General features: G+C 42.8%; 1 protein-coding gene across 2 annotated transcripts; it reads left to right on the top strand.

Annotated features, from left to right (window-relative positions):
• The first annotated feature begins 91 nt into the window (after positions 1 to 91).
• efhc2 (EF-hand domain (C-terminal) containing 2) lies at positions 92 to 19,087 on the top strand. Of its 2 annotated transcripts, XM_030428335.1 has the most exons (15): positions 92 to 247; positions 1,629 to 1,817; positions 2,179 to 2,329; positions 2,530 to 2,753; positions 3,570 to 3,818; positions 5,612 to 5,719; positions 6,413 to 6,551; positions 7,723 to 7,888; positions 7,993 to 8,135; positions 8,524 to 8,720; positions 9,000 to 9,133; positions 10,224 to 10,418; positions 17,062 to 17,154; positions 17,481 to 17,580; positions 18,893 to 19,087. In XM_030428335.1, exons 1-15 carry the CDS (start codon positions 206 to 208, stop codon positions 19,019 to 19,021), a joined length of 2,259 nt encoding a protein of 752 aa, XP_030284195.1. In that variant the 5' UTR covers positions 92 to 205; the 3' UTR covers positions 19,022 to 19,087. The 2 variants fall into 2 exon arrangements, with proteins under 2 accessions (XP_030284195.1, XP_030284196.1); XM_030428336.1 differs by lacking the exon at positions 10,224 to 10,418.
• Positions 19,088 to 20,207: the final 1,120 nt, after the last annotated feature.

Genomic DNA, 20,207 nt, shown 5'->3' with positions numbered 1-20,207 from the left:
CGTCAGTGTCCGTCGTGCTGACACCTCACTTCACTCCACCTGCACATCACTGACGCTCTGTACCATGTGTACCAGTGACGTTTTGGGTGGTTTAAACATCAGCCGTCGCCAAGGGATACCCCCAACAAACAGCTTCCATGGAAACCAATAACAGCACAGCAGCGGACTTGTATGAAGAAACAATCAACCGTTTTAGTTTACAGCCATGGCTTTACCATTCCTACCTGGTTACTGTCCCAATAAACAAGTAAGTCACTGCACCGAAGTTCAGGTTAGCTAGCTAGTCTTAATTAAGCTAACTCTACAGTCTCGTATGTGAGCAGGTTCCCGAATGAACTTACAGGCTACTTCGTCTTTGAGTGTTTAACAAACCAACGAGGCGTCTTTATGTGCGTGGGTAGATAAGAGATACAACAAATGTATTTTAGATACAAGTTAAAGAGACTAATTGAACCTGTTCAGTAAACGGAGCATTTAGTGTTTTATTTCGCCTACCTTTTGGTGACGTTAATGAACCTTACAGTAAGCTAGTTCAACAACAGCACAGCAAGTGTGTTGGAAAGATTCATAATGGAGATTGTTAACAGACAGCATGTGCCCTGTTTTCTTTCATTGTATTAGAGGGGTGTTTTGGTGGTTGGCTTCTTTCTGAGAGAGAAACTAAAGAATGTTTAAAAAATAAATATGTTTGTTGTAGCGTGTATGGTGCACTTTAGTCAAGAAAGTGTTGGAAATAAGACGTTGTTTGTTTTTCAGGATAAATTCATTCTTCATAAAACAGTCAGGGCCCAAGCCAACTCTCATAATGAAATTAAACAGTACTCAACTCAACTTTATTTATAAAGCGCTTTAAGGTGGCTGGAACAAAGTGCTGTACACGAAAAGAAATAGAACATGAAACATAGGAAACAAAAAAATAAATAAATTAAGAAAAGAAAAAAAATAGTAGGCAGTTGCACCACCGTATGTTCAACACATGAAAGTCAATTATACCTTTTAAGTTGTTAAAAAAATATAGTTTGAAAGCATTTGAAAGCATGTAACATAAAGTGAATGTAGCCTAATTGTTTTTGATGTTGTCCCTTTGTGTTTGTTCTGTGTTGTGTTTGTAGGGTTAGGCTTTGCATTTGAACAGATGTAAAACAACAAAAAAGTGGAAAGAAATTAATTAAGACAAATTTTAATCACAGACGTTTATTAAGATGGCATTTTTGGATAAGGCAACAGAAATGTTCAGAACTGGTGATTACAGGTTGTTTTATGGTTGAACGAAGTTGTCTTTGATATCACCACAAGGCTTTCAAAGAACTTTTCAGTTTTTTGAAGCCTAATGTAACTGAATGACATGTCATTTCCAGGTAAATGGCCTATGTCTTTCCAGGCAAATATTTTTTATTGTAATTTCATGACTATTTGCTCATCTTTAAATAATTTCCCAGTCTGGGATCATTAAAGTAATTCTATCTATCTATCTATTTGCTTTGTATGCACTAATTATTAATACATAAATAATTGATTTCATGATTGTGTACCGTACCAAACTGATATTATAGTATTATTTCAATAGAAAGTGGTCATTCTCTCTAGGTTGGCAGTTGAGTAGTTGCATTCTTTCTTCTCTCCGACAGCTGGGGAAGGAAAGATTTCACAAATCCCAACATTTCAACGATTCCCATGGAATCCCCATGTTTGTGGGATCTGCAAAGTCAGGCATTGGAGGAGAGCTGCTAGTTGGCCAGGAGATTAAACCAACTCATTCTGTTAACTCCAAAGGACAGGGCAGTGATTTACCATCCTGGGTTATCTTTGACAAACAGGTGAACTGTCTTAAAATTGATCAGTTTTTACCTTCCAGGTTATACACACATTTTCTCCATAGCAGTTGGTATGTAGTACTGATCTTCTGAAAAATCCAACTGATATTTAGCAATGGCTTTAAAAAAGGAAGTTTTGAATACAGTACAGTAAATGCTCCATTTATTCTGTGAGTACTGAGTACGATACAACTTTTCTGATGTTAAAAGCTTTTTTTAAAAACACTGTGCAGTATTAACATTAGCATATTTCTCTTAAGTCATTATGAGAAAGATCTTTAAACCCAGTGATCAGTTATGTAACTAAATGCCATAATTTGACGGACTGCCTTTTTGCATGCCAACTCCCCATCCCCACCCCCAGGTTTTGTATTTTGAAGCGTACTTTCAGGAGGCTGTGCCCGACGCCCGGGATGAGACGTACAGAATCAGGAGGTGTAAGATCTACTTCTATCTGGAAGATGATACCATACAGGTGGTGGAGCCAGAGTATAAGAACAGTGGCATCCCTCAAGGTGCCTGTGATATTGCAGGAAATATCTTGCGAATGTAACTCAGATTTAAATGTTTTATTGTTCATGTACTTTTACTGCATTCAAGATTCCAACCGGCTAAATAATACCAAAAGTCTACAGACAATACCCTTCACTGAGTTAGGATGAGATTCAGATTCATACTTTGGCTCACATTGCTCTGTTGTTGTTCCTTGTGACAGGAACACTTATTCGTCGCCAGCGTGTGCCACTACCTCCCCCAGATGGTGACCAGTTTTACAACATTTTCCATTTCAACATCAACCAACAGATGGTGCTGTACTCACGTTCATTCACCTTGACCAACTGTGACTCTTTTACAAGGAATTTTCTCACAAAACTTGGGGTGCGGCTCAATGGCTGTGCCACTGTACCTGATGACCCCTACAGCAACCTCCGAGAACAGGTAGGCAATCAGTGTCTTTCAAAAGAAGTTTTTTTTTGGGGGGGGGGGGGTTTCTTTGTAAAATAGTTTTAGCTTGTTTTTAGGGCGTTTACATAAAAACAACAATAACACATTTTAAATTTAGTAGAATTTTTGCTGTAAATCTATGCAAGTCTATGAATTATCTGGAACTCTGCTATTAAAATGGCCTTTTCAAGTAATTTCAAATGTTTCACATCCCTAAAAGGTTGTGAAAATCAATAAACTATAAAGATTGATCAATAACTGATCAATAAATTAGTAATTCATTTTGAATATAGAAACATAAACATGAGTGCAAAGGCATTTGGATAGTTTGCAATGTTCCCAGTGCCTACACTATGTGTTGGATTATTTTAAAATGCTTTATTTACAATCTGTACAAGCAGACCAGGCTGTAAGGCTGTTCATGTCAAGCCATAATGACTCTAGCACCACTTAACTACACTAGCAAGTGTTGTCACCTCATTTTCCATCATATGTAACATAATGATATGATATCATCATGAGAGTACAACTTAATGACCCACAATGACAGAAGCCTTAGTTTTCGGCTGCCAAAAATTCTCTAGCTAAAATGGTTGGAATTTTAAATCAATTTAAACAGGATCATGTAAATAACAATCTTGTGGGACCTACGAGAGGTCCAGTTATATAGGGCATATTGACTGTTTATTTAGTTTTCAAAATATCAATAATAGTTTCTGTCACTTCACTATATTCAACCAAATGTAATTCTTTCATGTATTTGACATGAGATGTATTGATTTTTCTTATTTGAAATGGTCCCTCATCCAGATTGAGAAAAATATGAGGCCACTTCGGCCATATGAGAGGTGTGACACACTGAAGCAGTACCTGGAACATGACCGTAAAGTCCTGCGCTTCAACTGCTTTTGGGACGACACAGAGAGTGTGTTCGGGGACGTCCGGGAGCTCATACTGCATTACTTCCTGGCTGATGACACCATAGAGATCTGTGAGGTTATTCCGCCAAACTCTGGGAGAGATGTGTCCAAATTCTTACGCCGTAGCAAACTACCGAAGGTGAGACACCATGATCGAATCTGTTTAAAGTTGTGTCAGAGGCTATGAGGCTATTGAAGTTATAAATTAAGTAGTGATGAAATAACTGTAAGCGTGTTATGTTTCAGATTTAGTTCAGTTTAGTTGCTGTTGATATACATCATAGTAATAATAATAATAATCATATATTTCTCTGTCTCTTTTTTCTATGTTAAAACAGTATATGCTAGTGTTGCTATGCTTCTCACCCTTTTTTTTTTAACCTTGATGGTTTAAAAGTGTCTTTGTCTCTCTATAAAACTTAATTCCTGTGAAAGTTTATCAAATTGTAGGTGAACATTGTCATCTCCTGATGTATTTAATGTGATGTCTGAAATACATTCAGTTAAATGTTTTTAACCTTTCAGTATAGATGGCTTCAATATTAAGGGGCGTTCAGACCGAACGCGATAGACGCGAATGGAGCGGCAACTCTACATTGAAAATCAATGTAAATGGCGCGATGACACGCGATTCAGGCGGCGGCGGCGCGAATGAAGCGTCTGGGGCGTCTGGGGCGTCTGGAGCGGCGCGAATAAAGTTGAAAATATCCAACTTTTCAGGCGGCATCGCGCCGCGACATCCAATCAGCGACGAGTTCAAGCCGACGACGTCACTTCCCTCACGTACGGTTGTTTACGGTCGCTCAGAGCAACGATGGAGGAAAAGCTTATTGTAGCTGTGTGTGGGCACCCGGTGCTGTACGACACCACTGCGGTGTTCTACCGGGACAAATTTAAAAAAGAGGAGGCGTTCAGACCACTCTCTTTCCACGTCGATCATGGCTGATGTCACCACCGTTGCTGCACTGTACCGCCCCGCCCCGAGCTAACAGGTCCTCGAACTGGGCTCCGGTCAGCCCGAGGTACCGCTGGAACCGGTCGTCATTCAGATGGAGCTCCTGGAAGAGACAGTGAAATTCCCCCAGCTCCGTGCGTCTCCAGAGGACTTCATGAACCCAGACACGACGGTGGGTGGTTTTCCGGCGTTTCTGGGATTGTACAGCAGGTACAGTGCAGCAACGGTGGTGATATCAGCCATGATCGACGTGGAAAGAGAGCGGGTTGAGAAATACCGGTTAACAAATGAGCGGGCAAGCGCGTCGTCTCTTTTTTCCCCTGAGCGTCAAGCGCGAATGACGCGAATAGTCCAAAATGATCAAGCGGCGCGATAGAAGCGTCTGAAGTGATTGTATTCGCGTCTGTCGCGTTCGGTCTTCCTATCTTGGTTTTAAGCAATTCCCAATACTTACCATGATTATCGTTAAAATGCAAATTTTAAGTAATGTACTACACTACATTTATGGATAGTTATTCCAAACTGAAGGCTTAAAGCGGCTTCTCTTTCTGGTTGGGTGACTTCTTTTCATCCTTCTCCCGACATCCCTCCCCTCACCAAGACCTCATTCAGTCTGACAGGACTGCTGGAGCATCCAGTTTCCCTCAAGCATTTTGGCTTTCTCTTCCAGTTACTGACTCAAGACTAATTCATCTTGAAAGACACCCAGGTCTCAATCATGTGTGTTTGTGTGTGTGTGTTTTTAGTCTAGTAAATGTGTTTCTTCTGTTGCCTTTTTATTAAATGTCAGCCCTAAAGGTCGACCAGCAATGGGAGATTGGCATGTCCTGAGGAGAGATTATTTATCTTTTGGTTTCTCTCTCCAGGTGTGGGATTTCATGCAAGTGGTGCTAAGTTTTGTGAAGATCTTGTACAACGTGTTTCGTGTAACAGTTTCTACCCTCTCCTTCTCATGGTTGTTTGTTATGTCTCTGTAGTGTGCACCAGCCCAACTGAAGCAGCCTGGAGAGATCACAGACCGCACCGTGCTGAATGTGTTTGCGTCCTCGACTCAGGGAAAACGCTACATACTGGACAGCCTCAAAGTATGTCCTGTCTTAGCCATGCTCGCACTACAAACATGCTGAACATGACAACAATAAAAATAAGAATGAAAAATGAAATGTTGGAGAGACACCCATGTATCAGGGGTTGCAGTACTATCAATTGGCCTAAAACAAACTATTCTTTATGACCAAGATGAAGGGGACACCAATCAAGGTAAACATTCTTTCCAATTCCCAATCTTAATGCTACAACATATAATGACATTTTACACAATAATATGCTCCCAACTGAGTGACAGTTTGGGGGAAAGCTTTTTCCTGTTTCAGTAAATAGTGGTCCCTGTGCAAAATCATGGATGCCTAAAGTAATGATTTTCTGAGTTGAGTGTGGAATAATTTGACTTTACTGGATGCAGCCCTGCCCTCAACTCCATCCATGACCTTTGGAAAGTTCAATACTCAATTGCATATAACATTTGAGTGTCCACATGCTTTTGGTTAAATAGTGCATAAGTGTATCACAGTGAGCTTCTTCATGAACACCACTTTAACTAAAACTTGACTGTAGGGAGGGTGACCGCTCTGGGTTCATTTACAGCACTGCAATATAAATGTAGCTAAATGTACAATTCATCTCCATCTTACTACATTCAGTCAATTTCAGAATTCCACAGGTGTGGTCTTTCACATATCTGATTTTCTTCTCTGCCATTTTCTCTCTTTGTTTTGCAGACAGGAGCAGTCCAGGAAGACTTTTATAAGGACTGCGATCTGACGGTGGGCAGGGAGGTAAATGTGTGGGGAAGGAAAGTGATCATTGCTGATTGTGATGACTTCACCAAAGACTACTACCGCACCAAATACGGAATAGGTAACCAAATACTATGATGTGTTTTAATGTGTTTTAATGTCTTATTAACTGAATTATTAATCCAAAAATGTTTGTTTTACAGTTATGTGATTTATCTATGCAACACAAGTCTGTAAAAATCTATCAAAATGAATCAAATAAAAAGGATGTGTGGCATTTTAGTTATTCACAGATTTGAATTGATTTAACCTCCTGTTATCAATTTAAGAAAGACTACACCAACTCCAGTCACAGTCTGTTCACCCTGCTTTTGTTTGAAAAAAAAAAAATCTAAAGTAGCTGCTGTTGTACCACAGGACTACAGAGCAGATTCTTTCCACAGACTGTGACTAATCCTCAACATTCCACCAGGAATAGTTAATTATTCTGACTTGTTTATATTTATGAATTAGTGTGTGTAGTTAGATTTTTTCTGTGTGTATGTAGCTTAGAGAATTACAACAAAAATGTCATTACACAATCTTTTATTGCAATATTATGCTCAGTTAATCTTGAATCTTGCTTATGCCTGCAATACACTGATCTGAACACGTAGTGGCAGTAAGAGCAAGCGTCAGCAAGAGATATAAAGTACCTTCCTGCAAAACGGATTCCTGAGACTAATGGCACAAGATACCTTTGCTTTTATTCATATCGTTAAAAATTAAATAAAGTTATATGTTCTGAGTAATATATATATATTTACTTTTTCAAAGAAAACAATATACAATCTATATAATGTTGTGGTTCTCTTGGTTACTTTGTCAGTAGATAGGAGAACCAATTACAGTTGAGCACCACTGTCTGCCAAACATAAGATACTCTGACCTCTAGCACTGCTATTTCTCCATGCCTCCAAAGTTAAAGGCACTAGGGACCACAAGACATACAGCATTCCCCAGCAGGAGAAATCTAAGCCGGTCATGGATGTGTCTGCCACCCTGGGCAGGTTTTGGGGCTCATAGCATTAGTCACAGTAGTAAACCAGGCAGAGCCCCTAGTGACAGAGCACTGTGATGGAGGGTCTTGTCTAACTCAAAGCAGTCAGAGGTCAGCTTAGGGTTATAGTCAGGCCCAGGCTACTGTGCTCTTGCATGGATTGATTACCTGCTGCCCTATGATCACTTCAGCTCTCCTCCTGGGTTTCTTTCTTCTTTTAAGTGTTTTGTCTGTTCTTTCTCCTTCTTCTCAGAGGACTTCAGCCCAGTGCAGTACAAAGCTCCCCCTGTCCCTAAGCCCTCAAGGACTGTCCCCCCCTACAATGGGTTTGGCTCAGAGGAAGACTCGCTAAGCTCCTGCCAGGGCCTGCTGCCCAAGCCCCCACAGAAAGATCTCCGGAAATTTATGGAGAAAGACAGGTTGGATTGCAGTCATAATCACAATCACACTCACAATCAAATGACACTGAAATAGAGGTGTGTCAGTGAAAGCCCCAAGCTCTAGTATTTGTTTATCTCCCTAGATGTGGCCTGAACAGTAATGTGCTGAATTTCCATGCCAAGATGGTGACCAATGATCCAGTTGACAGCAAGAGGGCATTCATCATCTCCTTCTACCTCTGTGATGACTCCATCAGTGTGTTTGAACGGCCACAGAGGAACTCAGGTAAAAGCACCATAGCTCCCCCCAGGACCTGAGATACAAATCTAGGACTCTCATGCCAAACATGAGGTTTGTCAGATTCACTGTTCATTTCCGGAATCTTTTGAAAACAGATAAAACAGATGACTGTTAGTGCATACACCTACTTTTATAGAGATGGAGATATCAATTCAGATCAATATTTGACAGTATTTTTTGCATTTCAAAATTGATAGTACATCATAGGTTTATGGAAAATAATAAAAAATCATGTTAAAAAATGGCAGCACTTTTAAACTGTGGTCCAAGGACCTTGATTTTCAGCTAAATTGAAAAAACATGTTCAAACAGGATGAGTGAAATTAAGAATTACTTCGCTTTTATCCTTCCCTCTGTCACACTCGTGTATCAGGTGTGCTTGGTGGTAAGTTTCTGGCACGTGGCCGTGTGAAGAAGCCAGGCCAGGAGCTGTTTAAGAGAGAGCTGCCTGAGTACTTTGCAGCTCAGGATTTATACATCGGAGCTACACTCTGCCTCAACAATAAGAACTTCCAACTTCTGGATGCTGATGAATACACCTTCAACTACATGGAGCAGCATCCTGAGGAGGTAGTTAGGGAACTGAAGGAGGAATATTTGCTTCTTGTTGTTTTGAGGTTTATGTGGGGTTTAATATTGAAGGTTTTGGTATCACAAGCTTGTTTTCATTGCAGTGGTTTCAATGAGCTGGTTGCTAGAGCTAACAAGGCTGCCCAGCCTGGTTCAAGAGATCTTAACTCCAAACCATCAGCTGTTAGATGTACATTACTGTGAAGCAGTTATTTGTCATTTGTGTAACTTAATGGTATGTGTGATATAATATTGCATGTTTGTGTGTTACTGTCTAAGTTCCCCAAAGCCAATGTGGGCAACATCCTCAGTAAACTGCGTTCCATTCCGGAGGAGAAACAGAGGGAGATTGGAAAGTTTCTGGCTCTTATTGACCCCAGCAACACTGGCTTCATCCCCTATGAGTCATTCAGGTACAGTAATACTGCAAAAAATAAAAATAGCTCAATCCTTCCAGTGTTCCTCTTGTATGACCTGAGTGAGAGAAATCCTATATGTGCTGGCTCTAAAGAAGCAATTCGTAAGATATGGCCAGAATTTTAATTACAAACATCTGAAAAAATAACTAATATCAACAGAGTGTGAAGAAACAATAGTGTTGACATAATGTCGCAGACGTCTATGTTCTGTGTTGCAGCGATGTCTACTGAAGCAAGCATGCTAACCATCTAGCCCCAGCCCGTCCTATCTCATTATCCCACTTTGCCACTGTACCAGCATGAAGCAATATCATGATAGCCCCTGTAGTTTTAGCTGGGAGATACAGTATATGCCAGCTCATAGCATCATACAACATAAAGTCAAAAAATGTTAAGGAATAAAATATTCTTATTTGTGTTTTCCTTACTGAACAAAGATATAAACTAAATTAAAGTCACCAACACACTCTTGGTTTGTCTTTCCACAATCACCTCTGGTTTGGTTGAAATAAATCCTCAATTCACAGAACAAGATGTGATAATATTCAAGCTCTACACATCATTTTCATCCACTACTGATGTCTGACTCTCTTCTTTTCACTTCACTTCTCGTCCACGAAGTCAAAGTCTTCGTCAGAGCCATTGTAAATCACCTCCGTACTGTATCTCCTATTGTCAAACTGACCTCTGTCTTGGGTCTTGGAGGCTGTATTCAGACCCTGTTTCTCATATCAGGCTACCAAATCCAGTTGAGCTGAGCACAGTTGCACTTGGTGACTCACACTGTGATCCAAGGTCCTGGTCCAGACAAACCCTACAGCTGCTAGCTCCACGACTGAGTCATGAGCTGGTTAGCTAATGGTAGCTAGCTACAGCCAAGAATGACTAGAAAAGAGCAGCATTTGCCGGCTACTCTAGTGATATGCTGCCCTCTATGTTTTTGGAGCTACCTTCGAATTCTGACCATAGTCTTCAAATTACACCTATAAAGTTATAACTGTGAGATGTGGTGTATGTATGTCTTGTTAGTTTAGCTCTGTTATTTTTTTTTACGTTTATGCATGTGTGCATGTATGCTCCATAGGGGCCTACTGATGGGCCTGGAGTGCGGTCTGACAGAGCATGAGGTGCTCGTGCTCAGCCGAAGTTGCTCAGAGCATGAGCAGCCTGGGGTGGATGTGGGCCTGATGCTGGCTGTGGCCCAGGACTTCCTCAAGAAAAACGTCTTTGAAGAGTTCCCTGACATGGCCAGAGCCTTCACATACCACGACCGACACAAGTAGGCGGGCGGGTGCACACACACAGACACACACACACACACACACACACACACACAGATGTTTTACTTAAAACCCTGTTGCAGCAGAAACACACAGGCAGATAGAGTCACAACAAGACATCAATCGTGCAGCCAGTGGACCCATATCTCAGAGTAACAATTAGTTCCAGCAGTGTGAGAGTGGAGCATTGGAACCAGATGGTCCTTACAGACCTGTATGGCATGTAGCTCTGCTGGCCAGAGAACACACACATACAAGGTCTGTGTCTTTCTCCCTATTTTCACCTTCATTGTCTTTTTGTGCGTAAAATTACATATTTAATGCATGTGTCTTACACAGAAGCACCCATCCATATGTAGTAGATCTTTGACGTGGGCAGGTTAGCTGAAATGGATAGTCAATGTTCAATGAGTGCCCCAAGGTTAAGCTGACTTTTCTTTTCAAATTGCTTTATTAGTGACAGAGATAACTAGATTAATATCATTCTACTGAAGATGGCATTACAAGAATGAGCCTGTGGACCTTCTGGCATCACAGTAGAAAACAACTCTGGTCTTAGAGGACAAGCATCCTCTGTTTCTCAGACACATACACGCACCGATACACACACTTAACCTTACTCTATCCTCAACCGTCAAAACTGAATGCTAGAGCCTGATTAATGTTTGATTTTTGGAGCCAGTGCCAACACCGATATTTGTAGGTATAAACTTCTGAAGTCGATATATCTGTCAATATACACACACTTAAAGGGATATTATAGATATTATATTATATATTCCGGTGTAAATTTAATCGATGGTCTAACACACCGTGAAACTGTGTTAGACTCCCTTTCGAGAGATCAAGTTAGCAGACCGCTAATTTACGGAGTTTTATCAACCTCAGAAACGACCACACGACAACAATACACTGCAGTAAATGGATCCGAATATAAACCGCCACCAAAAAGCCACAAATAATGCTCAGAACAGCACCAAACTTCAGCAACAGTACAAATAGGGTCTCAGCACATAGTCCGGGGCATTAAAACTCCACTAGCGTAGCTGGATTTCTACTGAAAAGCTGACAACATTTACCACTCTTCTGCAGCAGCTTCCTGTTGACGGGAAGTCCCGACGACTCGATTACCAAGTGCAGTAGAGTTCTGCGGCTCATGGATGAAAATGTATGATTATGACTCCATGGAAAAGCAATCAAAGTTCATATGTGTCTTACCTGCCAGTTTATAACAGTTATTATTACCGCACTCGGTAATCGTCGCGTCGGGACTTCCCTGACCCGGAAGCTGATGGAGGAGAGTTGAAATCTGTTCTTAGCTTCCCAAATCCAGCTAAGCTAGCGGAGGTTAGATGCCCCGGACTATGTGCTGAGACCCTATTTGTACTGTTGCTGAAGTTTGGTGCTGTTCTGAGCATTATTTGTGGCTTTTTGGTGGCGGTTTATATTTGGATCCATTTACTGCAGTGTATTGTTGTCGTGCGGTTCTGAGGTTGGTAAAACTCCGTAAATTAGCGTTCTGCTAACTTGATCTCTCGAGAGGGAGTCTAACACAGTTTCATGGTGATTTAGACCATGGATTAAACTTACACCGGAAACGAAAATTTAACTTTTGTGCCTAATTGTCCTTTTCCAAATCTTGTTAATGTTATAAAAATCAGGAGGAAGCAAACCTGGCTGACTTTGGTGATCTGACAGTAGGCTAATTTCTCTTGATCTAATGTTAGCTTTCCACTCTATGTTAGCAAGCTAGTTAGCTGGTGTTTTGCAAACATTGGCAGCTAATGTACAGGTAGATGGTATTTCCTGCTAGGCATTGCTGCCTGTCGCACCTCCTCCGGTGCCCACGGGTCAGCTGCAGGGTCATCAGCTAGGAACCACCGTTCACCAACGTTTCGCTCCTTTAATCGCTAGAACGTCTCCTGGTGGCGGAGCAGTGACAAGGACGTCTCCCTGTCACCCCCTGCAGCTGATAGAAGTTACCCCCTGCGGCTGTTGTCGGGGTTACGTGTTCTTTCCCCAGTTCCTGTCCTTCCTCCTCAGCCAGAGCCAAAAGCTGCCTTTATCGGCCTCCTCTGCCAGCTCCTTTGTGGCCTTCCTCAGCCTCCCTCCAGTCACTCCTGCGTCCCTCAGCAGGCGTGTGGTTGACAGCCCCTATAGCCTCGGCAGCCAACCTCCACTGGGTAGATGGTGGACTTCCAGCCAGCCTCCCGGCATTCAGCAGCCAGCTCGGAGTACTTGGCCTTCTTGCACTCATAGGAGGCCTCAATCCCCTCTTCTGAAGGCACCATCAGCTCGATGAGGTGCACCGCTCTTGCCTTGTTGGACCACACCACAATGTCGGGGTGGAGAGACGTAGTTATGATCTCCGTGGAGAACCGGAGCTGCTTGTTTAGATCGACCCTCGTGTCCCACTCCAGGTCAGGGGGAAAGGGCCTTGATGTCTCTCTTGGCCTGGTGTATCTTTGTCCGTCCCCTTCCGTGACAAATCTGGTGGTGATTCTTTGCTGCCCTGTCGACAACCCTCCAGCACCTCGGCCAGTTTCCTCAGGACCTGGTCGTGACGCCATCTATAGCGCCCCTGGGAGAGTGCGATCTTGCAGCCCGACAAGATGTGCTGGAGGCTTGCATTGGGGGCACTGCAGAGTGAGCAGCTTTCCTCGTTCCCGAACCATTGGTGAATGTTACGAGGACAGGGAAGCGTTTCATAACTTGCTCGAATGAGGAAGCTGATCCTTGCTTGTGGGATCTTCCACAGGTCAGACCAATTGATGTTCCGGTTGACAATTCCCTCCCAGGATGTCCAGCTTCCTTGTCGGCCCTGTGACACAGCCTTGATTTTGTAGTGCTCTTCCTCTATCCCCGACACCTCCGCCACCACCATCTCCTTCCTCTCCTTGCGGTTAGCCTTGGACCAGAACCGTGGCGTTTCTCCCCATCCTAGCCCTGCTCTTTCTGCCTGGACTATGCCCATGATCTATTGGTAGTGCAGCCTACTGACAGCTTGGTCGACCTCAGCTTGGGCGTTCCACTTTCGGCCAGTGGGAACCTTGGCGTGCCTTGGGAACCTCACTGACTGGTCAGTGGACTCTCTCTCTTCTCCTGCATGTAACCCAGACTGATGGACGGCAGTGGAAGCTGCAGTGCATTCTTCCCGAAGAGGCCCGTTTCAGAAAGGCACCGTGGCAGACCCAGCCACTTTCTGATGAATGAGTTGGCTTTTCCATCCATCTTACTCACGGTGGATGAGGGGATCTCACTCATTTTCAGGGGCCACATCACCCTCCTGTAGAGTGTAAACTGGTAGCACCAGACCTTGTACTTCCCAGGGAGTTGGCTCTGGTCGATCTTTGCCAGCCCATCCGTTAGCTGTTTCATTACGGTCCTCCCCATCTGTTTGTCGGACAGCTCTGCGGTGTACTGCCTCCCTAGGCTTTTTATCGGTTGCACAGACAGGAGGGGCATTTTCTCTCCCCTGACGACAAAGATGGCGTTGTCGTTTCTGACTCCCCTTCTGAGTGACAGGCTACAGGATTTGGAGGGCTTGATCTTCATTCTGGCCCATGACATCAACTCGTCCATCCTTCTCAGCAGTCTGGATGTACATGCTGCTGTCTGAAGGCGGCTGGTGACGTCGTCCATATAGCTCCTCAGCGGGGGTAACCTCTGGCCAGATAGTAGTTTGATTCCTCCAACCATTTGCTTTGCTCCTATGAGAATTATCTCAAAGGCTGCAATGAACAGGATTGGAGAAATGGCACTCCCAATTGCGATTCCCACTTCTAGATGCTGCCACCCGGTGGTGAAGCCCTGGAGGGCAAAGCACATCTGCAGATCGCTGTAGTAGAGCGCTACCAGGTTCTTGATGCAGGGAGGCGTGTGGAAAAACTCCAAGGCGTAGTTGATCAGCTGGTGTGGGACACAGATCCGTACTCGTTGGCGAGGTCGAGCCAGATGACGTGCAGGTCGTTTTTTTCCCGCTTGGCCCTCTGGATCTGGTCCCAGATCATCGCAGAGTGCTCTACGCACCCTGGGAAACCTGGGACTCCTGCTTTCTGGCAGCTAGTGTCAATGTAGCCATTCTCTAGCAGGTAGGTGGTTATCCTTCTGGCCATCACTGCGAATAAGATTTTCCCTTCTACGTTCAGCAGGGCGATGTTTCTGAATTGGCCAATGTCTTTGGAGTTTGCTTCCTTCAGGATGAAGACCGCTACAGCCCTTAACCACTCCAATGGAATGAGCTGCTTTTTCCAGGCAGTTCTCATTAGGTACCATAACTGCTCTAGTACCTTGGGGGAGTTCTTATAGAGCTTGTACGGGACTCCATTGGGGCCTGGTGCTGATGAGGACCTCGCCTTCTTCACGACTTGCTTGACTTCGCTGAGCTTGGGGGGCTTAATGTTGAACTCAGTCGTCGGTGGCGCAGGCCGGGGCACGTACCCTGGTATTCCTAGTGGGACGTTTCTTAACGGGTCACTGCACTGCCTTTTGACGTGTTGTTCCATTTGCTCCCTGGTGGTTTCGAGCTTCCCGGATTTCTTCTCCTCCAGCAGTTGCCTGGCGTGCTTGAGGTCTGAAATTATATAATGTGATGCGTCCATGAAATTGTGGCCGCAATATAATGTGATTGTTATGTTAGCATTGAACAAATGCAGGCGTCTTTGATGTTTTCTGCTAATGGTCTTACTCAGAGTCCTGCACGGGTTCAGGTACACACGGGCGCACAATTTGGATGAAACGGGTGAAAAATAATGTCCTGTGTTGGACACGGGTGCGGTTCGGGTCGGACGCCTAGAGAGCGCGGGTCGGGGTTTGCGATTGTCGTTTTCATGGCGTCAGGTGCAAAAAAAAAAAATTAGCGACACATCTACAAAAATATGCCTGCATTTCAAAATGATAAACATGTACCGTATTGACCCGAATATAGGACGAGGTTTTTTTCGATGAAAATTATGTGTAAATGTGGGGTCGTCTTATAATCGGGGTCTAACTGTTGACACATGCTGATAGTTGTCTGGGTCGCTACACGACCACAACAGCAGAGGGCACCAGCTTATTGTAGAGACCTCACTGACACTGTGGCTCGGGTTATCTGTCAATCACAGCGGAGAAGAAGTGACAGGAGATAAAAAAATTGAGAGATGCTGTGATTTTACGGAGCAAAGTGGATCAAGTGTGGGGCAAGTTAACAGACATCTCAGGCGGAGCTATGATGCTAATTTTAAGATAATGGTGGTCAATGAAGCGGAGGCGCCAAACAACTGTCAGCCAGCCAAGAAATATGGAGTTACGGAGTGTAACGTCCGAAGATGGCGGGTCCAAAAAGATCGTCTGAAAATGCTAACAGTAAGAGAAAAGCTTATCGTGGTCCTCTAAGCGGCCGCTTCCAAGAGATTGACAGGAGGGTATGTGAGTTTGTTATTGAGAAACTAATTTTGGTTATCAGAGTCTTTTTCTGAAGATTAGTCTTGAAAAGAGGGGTGGTCTTATAATCAGGGTCGTCCGATATTCGGGTCAATACGGTATATTTCATATGAGCTCATTCATGCGTGCTTGCGCCCTCCCAGAACTCCCATTCCCCAAGCTGGCTTACTTTCATTTTTAAAAATTGCGTCAGTCTAATTTTGCTTCGGGTGCGGGTCGGGCATCGGTATCAATTTATAGCGGGTCGGCTCGGGTGCGGAATGTAATTTGTGCTACTGTCGGGAAACGGGTCGGATGCGGTTTTAAGTACGACGGGTACGGGCGGGTGCGGGTTTGCAAAATAAGACCCGTGCAGGACTCTGGTCTTACTCACAGCATAATCACCTCTTCACATCAGACAAAGTTGACTTAACAGTTTTGGGGACAGAATAAACAAAATGCCTTCCACACATTCAAGGTATCGAGGTACAGCTGCAGGTCCCCCAGCAATACTTTTAGCAATCTTCTTAACTTGTTTGTCTTTATAACATAGAAAAACCTAGCACATAGCATTTATAAATTTGACAGGAAACGGATGAAGGGAGATTCATCTGGATACCAAGCTTGGTCAGCTGTTATTGGAACATAGAGGGAAAATGGGTGGGACTTGGGACAAGTGAATTTAATGATTATAAATTACACCAAGCATTGTTCTCTGCATGAAAATCATAAAAAATCCTATGAGATAATGATATCAAGTCATATCAGTCAACATATATACAGAGACCGATATATCTGCTAATAATATTGGCCAAGTGAAAGGCCAGTGAAAGTTTTAACCCTCAAGCAGAGCTTCAAAGGTCTGCTCAAAAGTGAAGACTGGCAAAAGGTCCTTGATGTCTCTGACAAATTCAGTTTGAGACATTTTAAATACTATTTATAGTATACATAAGAGTGATAGCTTTAAAAAGTATGAACAAAGGCTAATTCATGCTGATGGCATATTTCCTCTGATCTTACACTATGTGTCCAACATCCGGTTCAGTGTTCCTTATTAAGTTACCAAAAAATCCTATAAATGTGGATTATTTTGAAGTTTAGTGTAGATTCTAGCCTTGAAGGTTCATGTATAAATTACATAAGCAGCCTTGTGTGGGTCGAAATACAAAGTTACACAAGTAGAGTTTGTTGTTTTCTTACATTAGAAACCTTTGTCACTGCTGTCCTTTGTGCCTCCAGGACGGGCCGTCTTTCCACCAACGAGACATGGACCATCTGCAAGGCCTTCCGGCTTCCTCTGCCTGAGAACCTGCTGGGAGGTCTGCTCAGCAAGTAAGAGCCCACTAATCACTGAACAACTCTGGATAGAACAGTTCCGAGGTCACATTGCATTTTCAGACTGGTTTTGAATGATTTATGTAATTTATTGTAAAATGTAGCCCAGTCCCATTTCTTTGCCCAGAAATATTTCTTGGCATGATTAAACATTCTCTGAAGCAGCATTTAGACTGACATCCACTATCCACTAAAATCATGCATTGGAAGTAGAGCAAAATAGCTTCATTTAAATCAAGTGAGGGATGTTGGCTTTGTTATTTTCTAAATAGGTTTCTGCATAGTATGTACCTGTTTCTAATCTGGATGCATGTCTGCTGTAGGTTTGCAGATAGGGACACGATTGACTACCACACTCTCCTGGCTGGTATTAACTGGATGGAGCACCCTGCTCCCCCAGTAATGCCTGACGACATCTTAAAGGTAAAGAGACGAATGGCAGTAATTTATATATATAAAACAAAAGAAGCAGGAAAGTGGAAGTGGAAGGGGGAGACTTTTTTTCCTTTTTAGGTGAGAGTGTATCAGAAAATGACACCAAGTGATTTCACAGAGTGTGCAAAGATTTCTAAATAGCTGTAATTGAAAATCAGTCTGCATTTTTGCCCCTATCTGGGATGACTCAGTGCATATGTGAACCAAAAGCAGAAAGTGAGTGGAAAGAAATGGTCAAAGGGACAAAACGACAATTTATTGTGCACAGAAGATGACTCAGAAGAGAAACACACACACACACTCACACACACACACACACACACACACACACAGGTGGTCAAAAAGGAAGGAAGTAGCTCCTTTGTTCTTCTGTCTTGCATTTGTATCTTTCCTATGTAATGCTGATTTAGTATGCTTTGCCACAGCCAAGTCTAAGCAGAAACAGGTGAGCAGGAGAGATATACACCATGGCATGGCAACAAAGGCTTGCATGGACAGAATGAGAATGGACTTATTCCGTGTGTGTGTGATTGTGTGTATGCTGATGTAGTTCTTGCCTATTTCTCAATGTTTTCTCTGTCACGGTTTCAAGCTGTTCTTTGCCTCTCTGGATTTTCAGCCTATCCTAGTCATTAAGTCTCTGCTAAACTCCTCTGCCATCCCTTAAAAGCTCCAGAAAGACATAAAATGGCCACTGAATCTTATGCACCCCTGATGGTGTCACAAGTGTGTCTCATAGTGAGGACAAAACAGGAATGTCATGTCGACAGATGCAGTTTATCTACTTCCCATATGCCTTTTTGGTCTTTGTTTCAATCCTTATGTTGTTTAGTATCACCAACCTTATTATACTTTTTTCATTCTTTCTTTCTTCCTTTCTTTCTTTCTTTCTTTCTTTCTTTCATATTTAACAATCTTGGGACCATTTAAAAAAAACTTTGTTTAAAACAAATAGCTAAATTAGTAATTTTGTTTTCTGTCCTCGTGGTTTAATCATTTTACAGGAAGTTAAGTATATCCTTAAGTTGTAAAGCTTTAAACAAGGTGGCAGTACTTACACAGCACTTTTAATACACACTGAAATGTGATTTTCAGCTTGTATAAAGTACGGAACAGATTAAGACAAATAAAGGAGAGATCTATCACAAAGAACCAATAATAAAGTTAAAATATTAAAAAGACAGCAACAAATAATAAAAACAAAGAGGAGACAAAAATAATCAGTTGTTGCAACACTGAACAATAAAGTATTTATGCTGTCAGAGTTGTGTAGTGACTTGTGTATTCCTGTCATCTCCAGTTTGCTGTGAAAGTGAGGTTTGATGCTGGTGGACCTACAGTGAATAACGTCAAGTACCCTTCACTTCTGGGGGATTTATTCAGCTTTCCCTCCAACAACGGTGACCCATCAACTGCGATGTCAACATAGACACAATTTGCCTGTCAAACACTCACAATACTTGTTCCTCAATTAAAGAACATCAGCTAAACAGCATCTGAGGTTTCATTGTGTGTCATGATGGCGGTGTGTAAAACAACAGGGGGTATGATGTATGTGCTTAATTTGAAAGTTTGTTGTCTTGTATATGAATAATTTGGCACCAATTGCCCATTCAGGTATAAATTAAGAGCAACTCGTTAATTGGGAAATTGATGCTTTAGGGTGAAATCTTCTGAGATCAAGGATGCTTTTTGATATGCTTGTGTGTTGGTGTTCATTTGAGGGTATCCACATTCGAATTGGATGAAGGGTTTAGGAGTTTCAGCTCCTTAACATGTGCCACCCTCTTTTAAAAGGGACCAAAAGTAATTGGACAATTGACTCAAAGGCTATTTCATGGGCAGGTGTGGGCAACTCTTGTTATGTCATTATCAATTAAGCATATAAAAGGCCTGGAGTTGATTTGAGGTGTGGTGCTTGCATTTGGAAGATTTTGCTGTGAAGACAACATGCGGTCAAAGGAGCTCTCCATGCAGGTGAAACAAGCCATCCTTAAACTGCAAAAACAGAAAAAACCCATCCAAGAAATTGCTACAATATTAGGAGTGGCAAAATCTACAGTTTGGTACATCCTGAGAAAGAGAGAAAGCACTGGTGAACTCAGCAACGCAAAAAGACCTGGATGTCCACGGAAGACAACAGTGGTGGATGATCGCAGAATCATCTCCATGGTGAAGAGAAACCCCTTTACAACAGCCGACCAAGTGGACAACACTACAGGAGGTAGACGTATCAATCTCCAAGTCTACCATAAAGAGAAGACTGCATGAAAGTAAATACAGAGGGTTCACTGCACGGTGCAAGCCACTCATTAGCCTCAAGATTAGAAAGGCTAGATTGGACTTCGCTAAAAAAAAACATCTAAAAAAGCCAGCACAGTTCTGGAAGAACTGTATTTGGACAGATGAAACCAAAATCAACCTCTACCAGAATGATGGCAAGAAAAAATTATGGAGAAGGCGTGGTACAGCTCATGATCCAAAGCATACCACATCATCTGTAAAACACGGCGGAGGCAGTGTGATGGCTTGGGCATGCATGGCTGCCAGTGGCACTGGGTCACTAGTGTTTATTGATGACGTGACACAGGACAGAAGCAGCCGGATGAATTCTG

This window comes from Sparus aurata, chromosome 9, assembly GCF_900880675.1.
Source record: "Sparus aurata chromosome 9, fSpaAur1.1, whole genome shotgun sequence".
Taxonomy (NCBI): domain Eukaryota; kingdom Metazoa; phylum Chordata; class Actinopteri; order Spariformes; family Sparidae; genus Sparus; species Sparus aurata.
Note: the sequence above shows the minus strand (reverse complement) of the source record. Positions and strands in the feature narration are given on the sequence as shown.

Bases quoted from the DNA above. Each gene is read 5' to 3' on its own strand.
- efhc2 (XM_030428335.1), top strand. From the start codon at position 206: ATGGCTTTACCATTCCTACCTGGTTACTGTCCCAATAAACAA. The intron at 2,330-2,529 runs GTGCCTGTGATA...TCCTTGTGACAG, and splicing joins GAACAGTGGCATCCCTCAAG to GAACACTTATTCGTCGCCAG. The intron at 8,721-8,999 runs GTAGTTAGGGAA...TTACTGTCTAAG, and splicing joins TGGAGCAGCATCCTGAGGAG to TTCCCCAAAGCCAATGTGGG.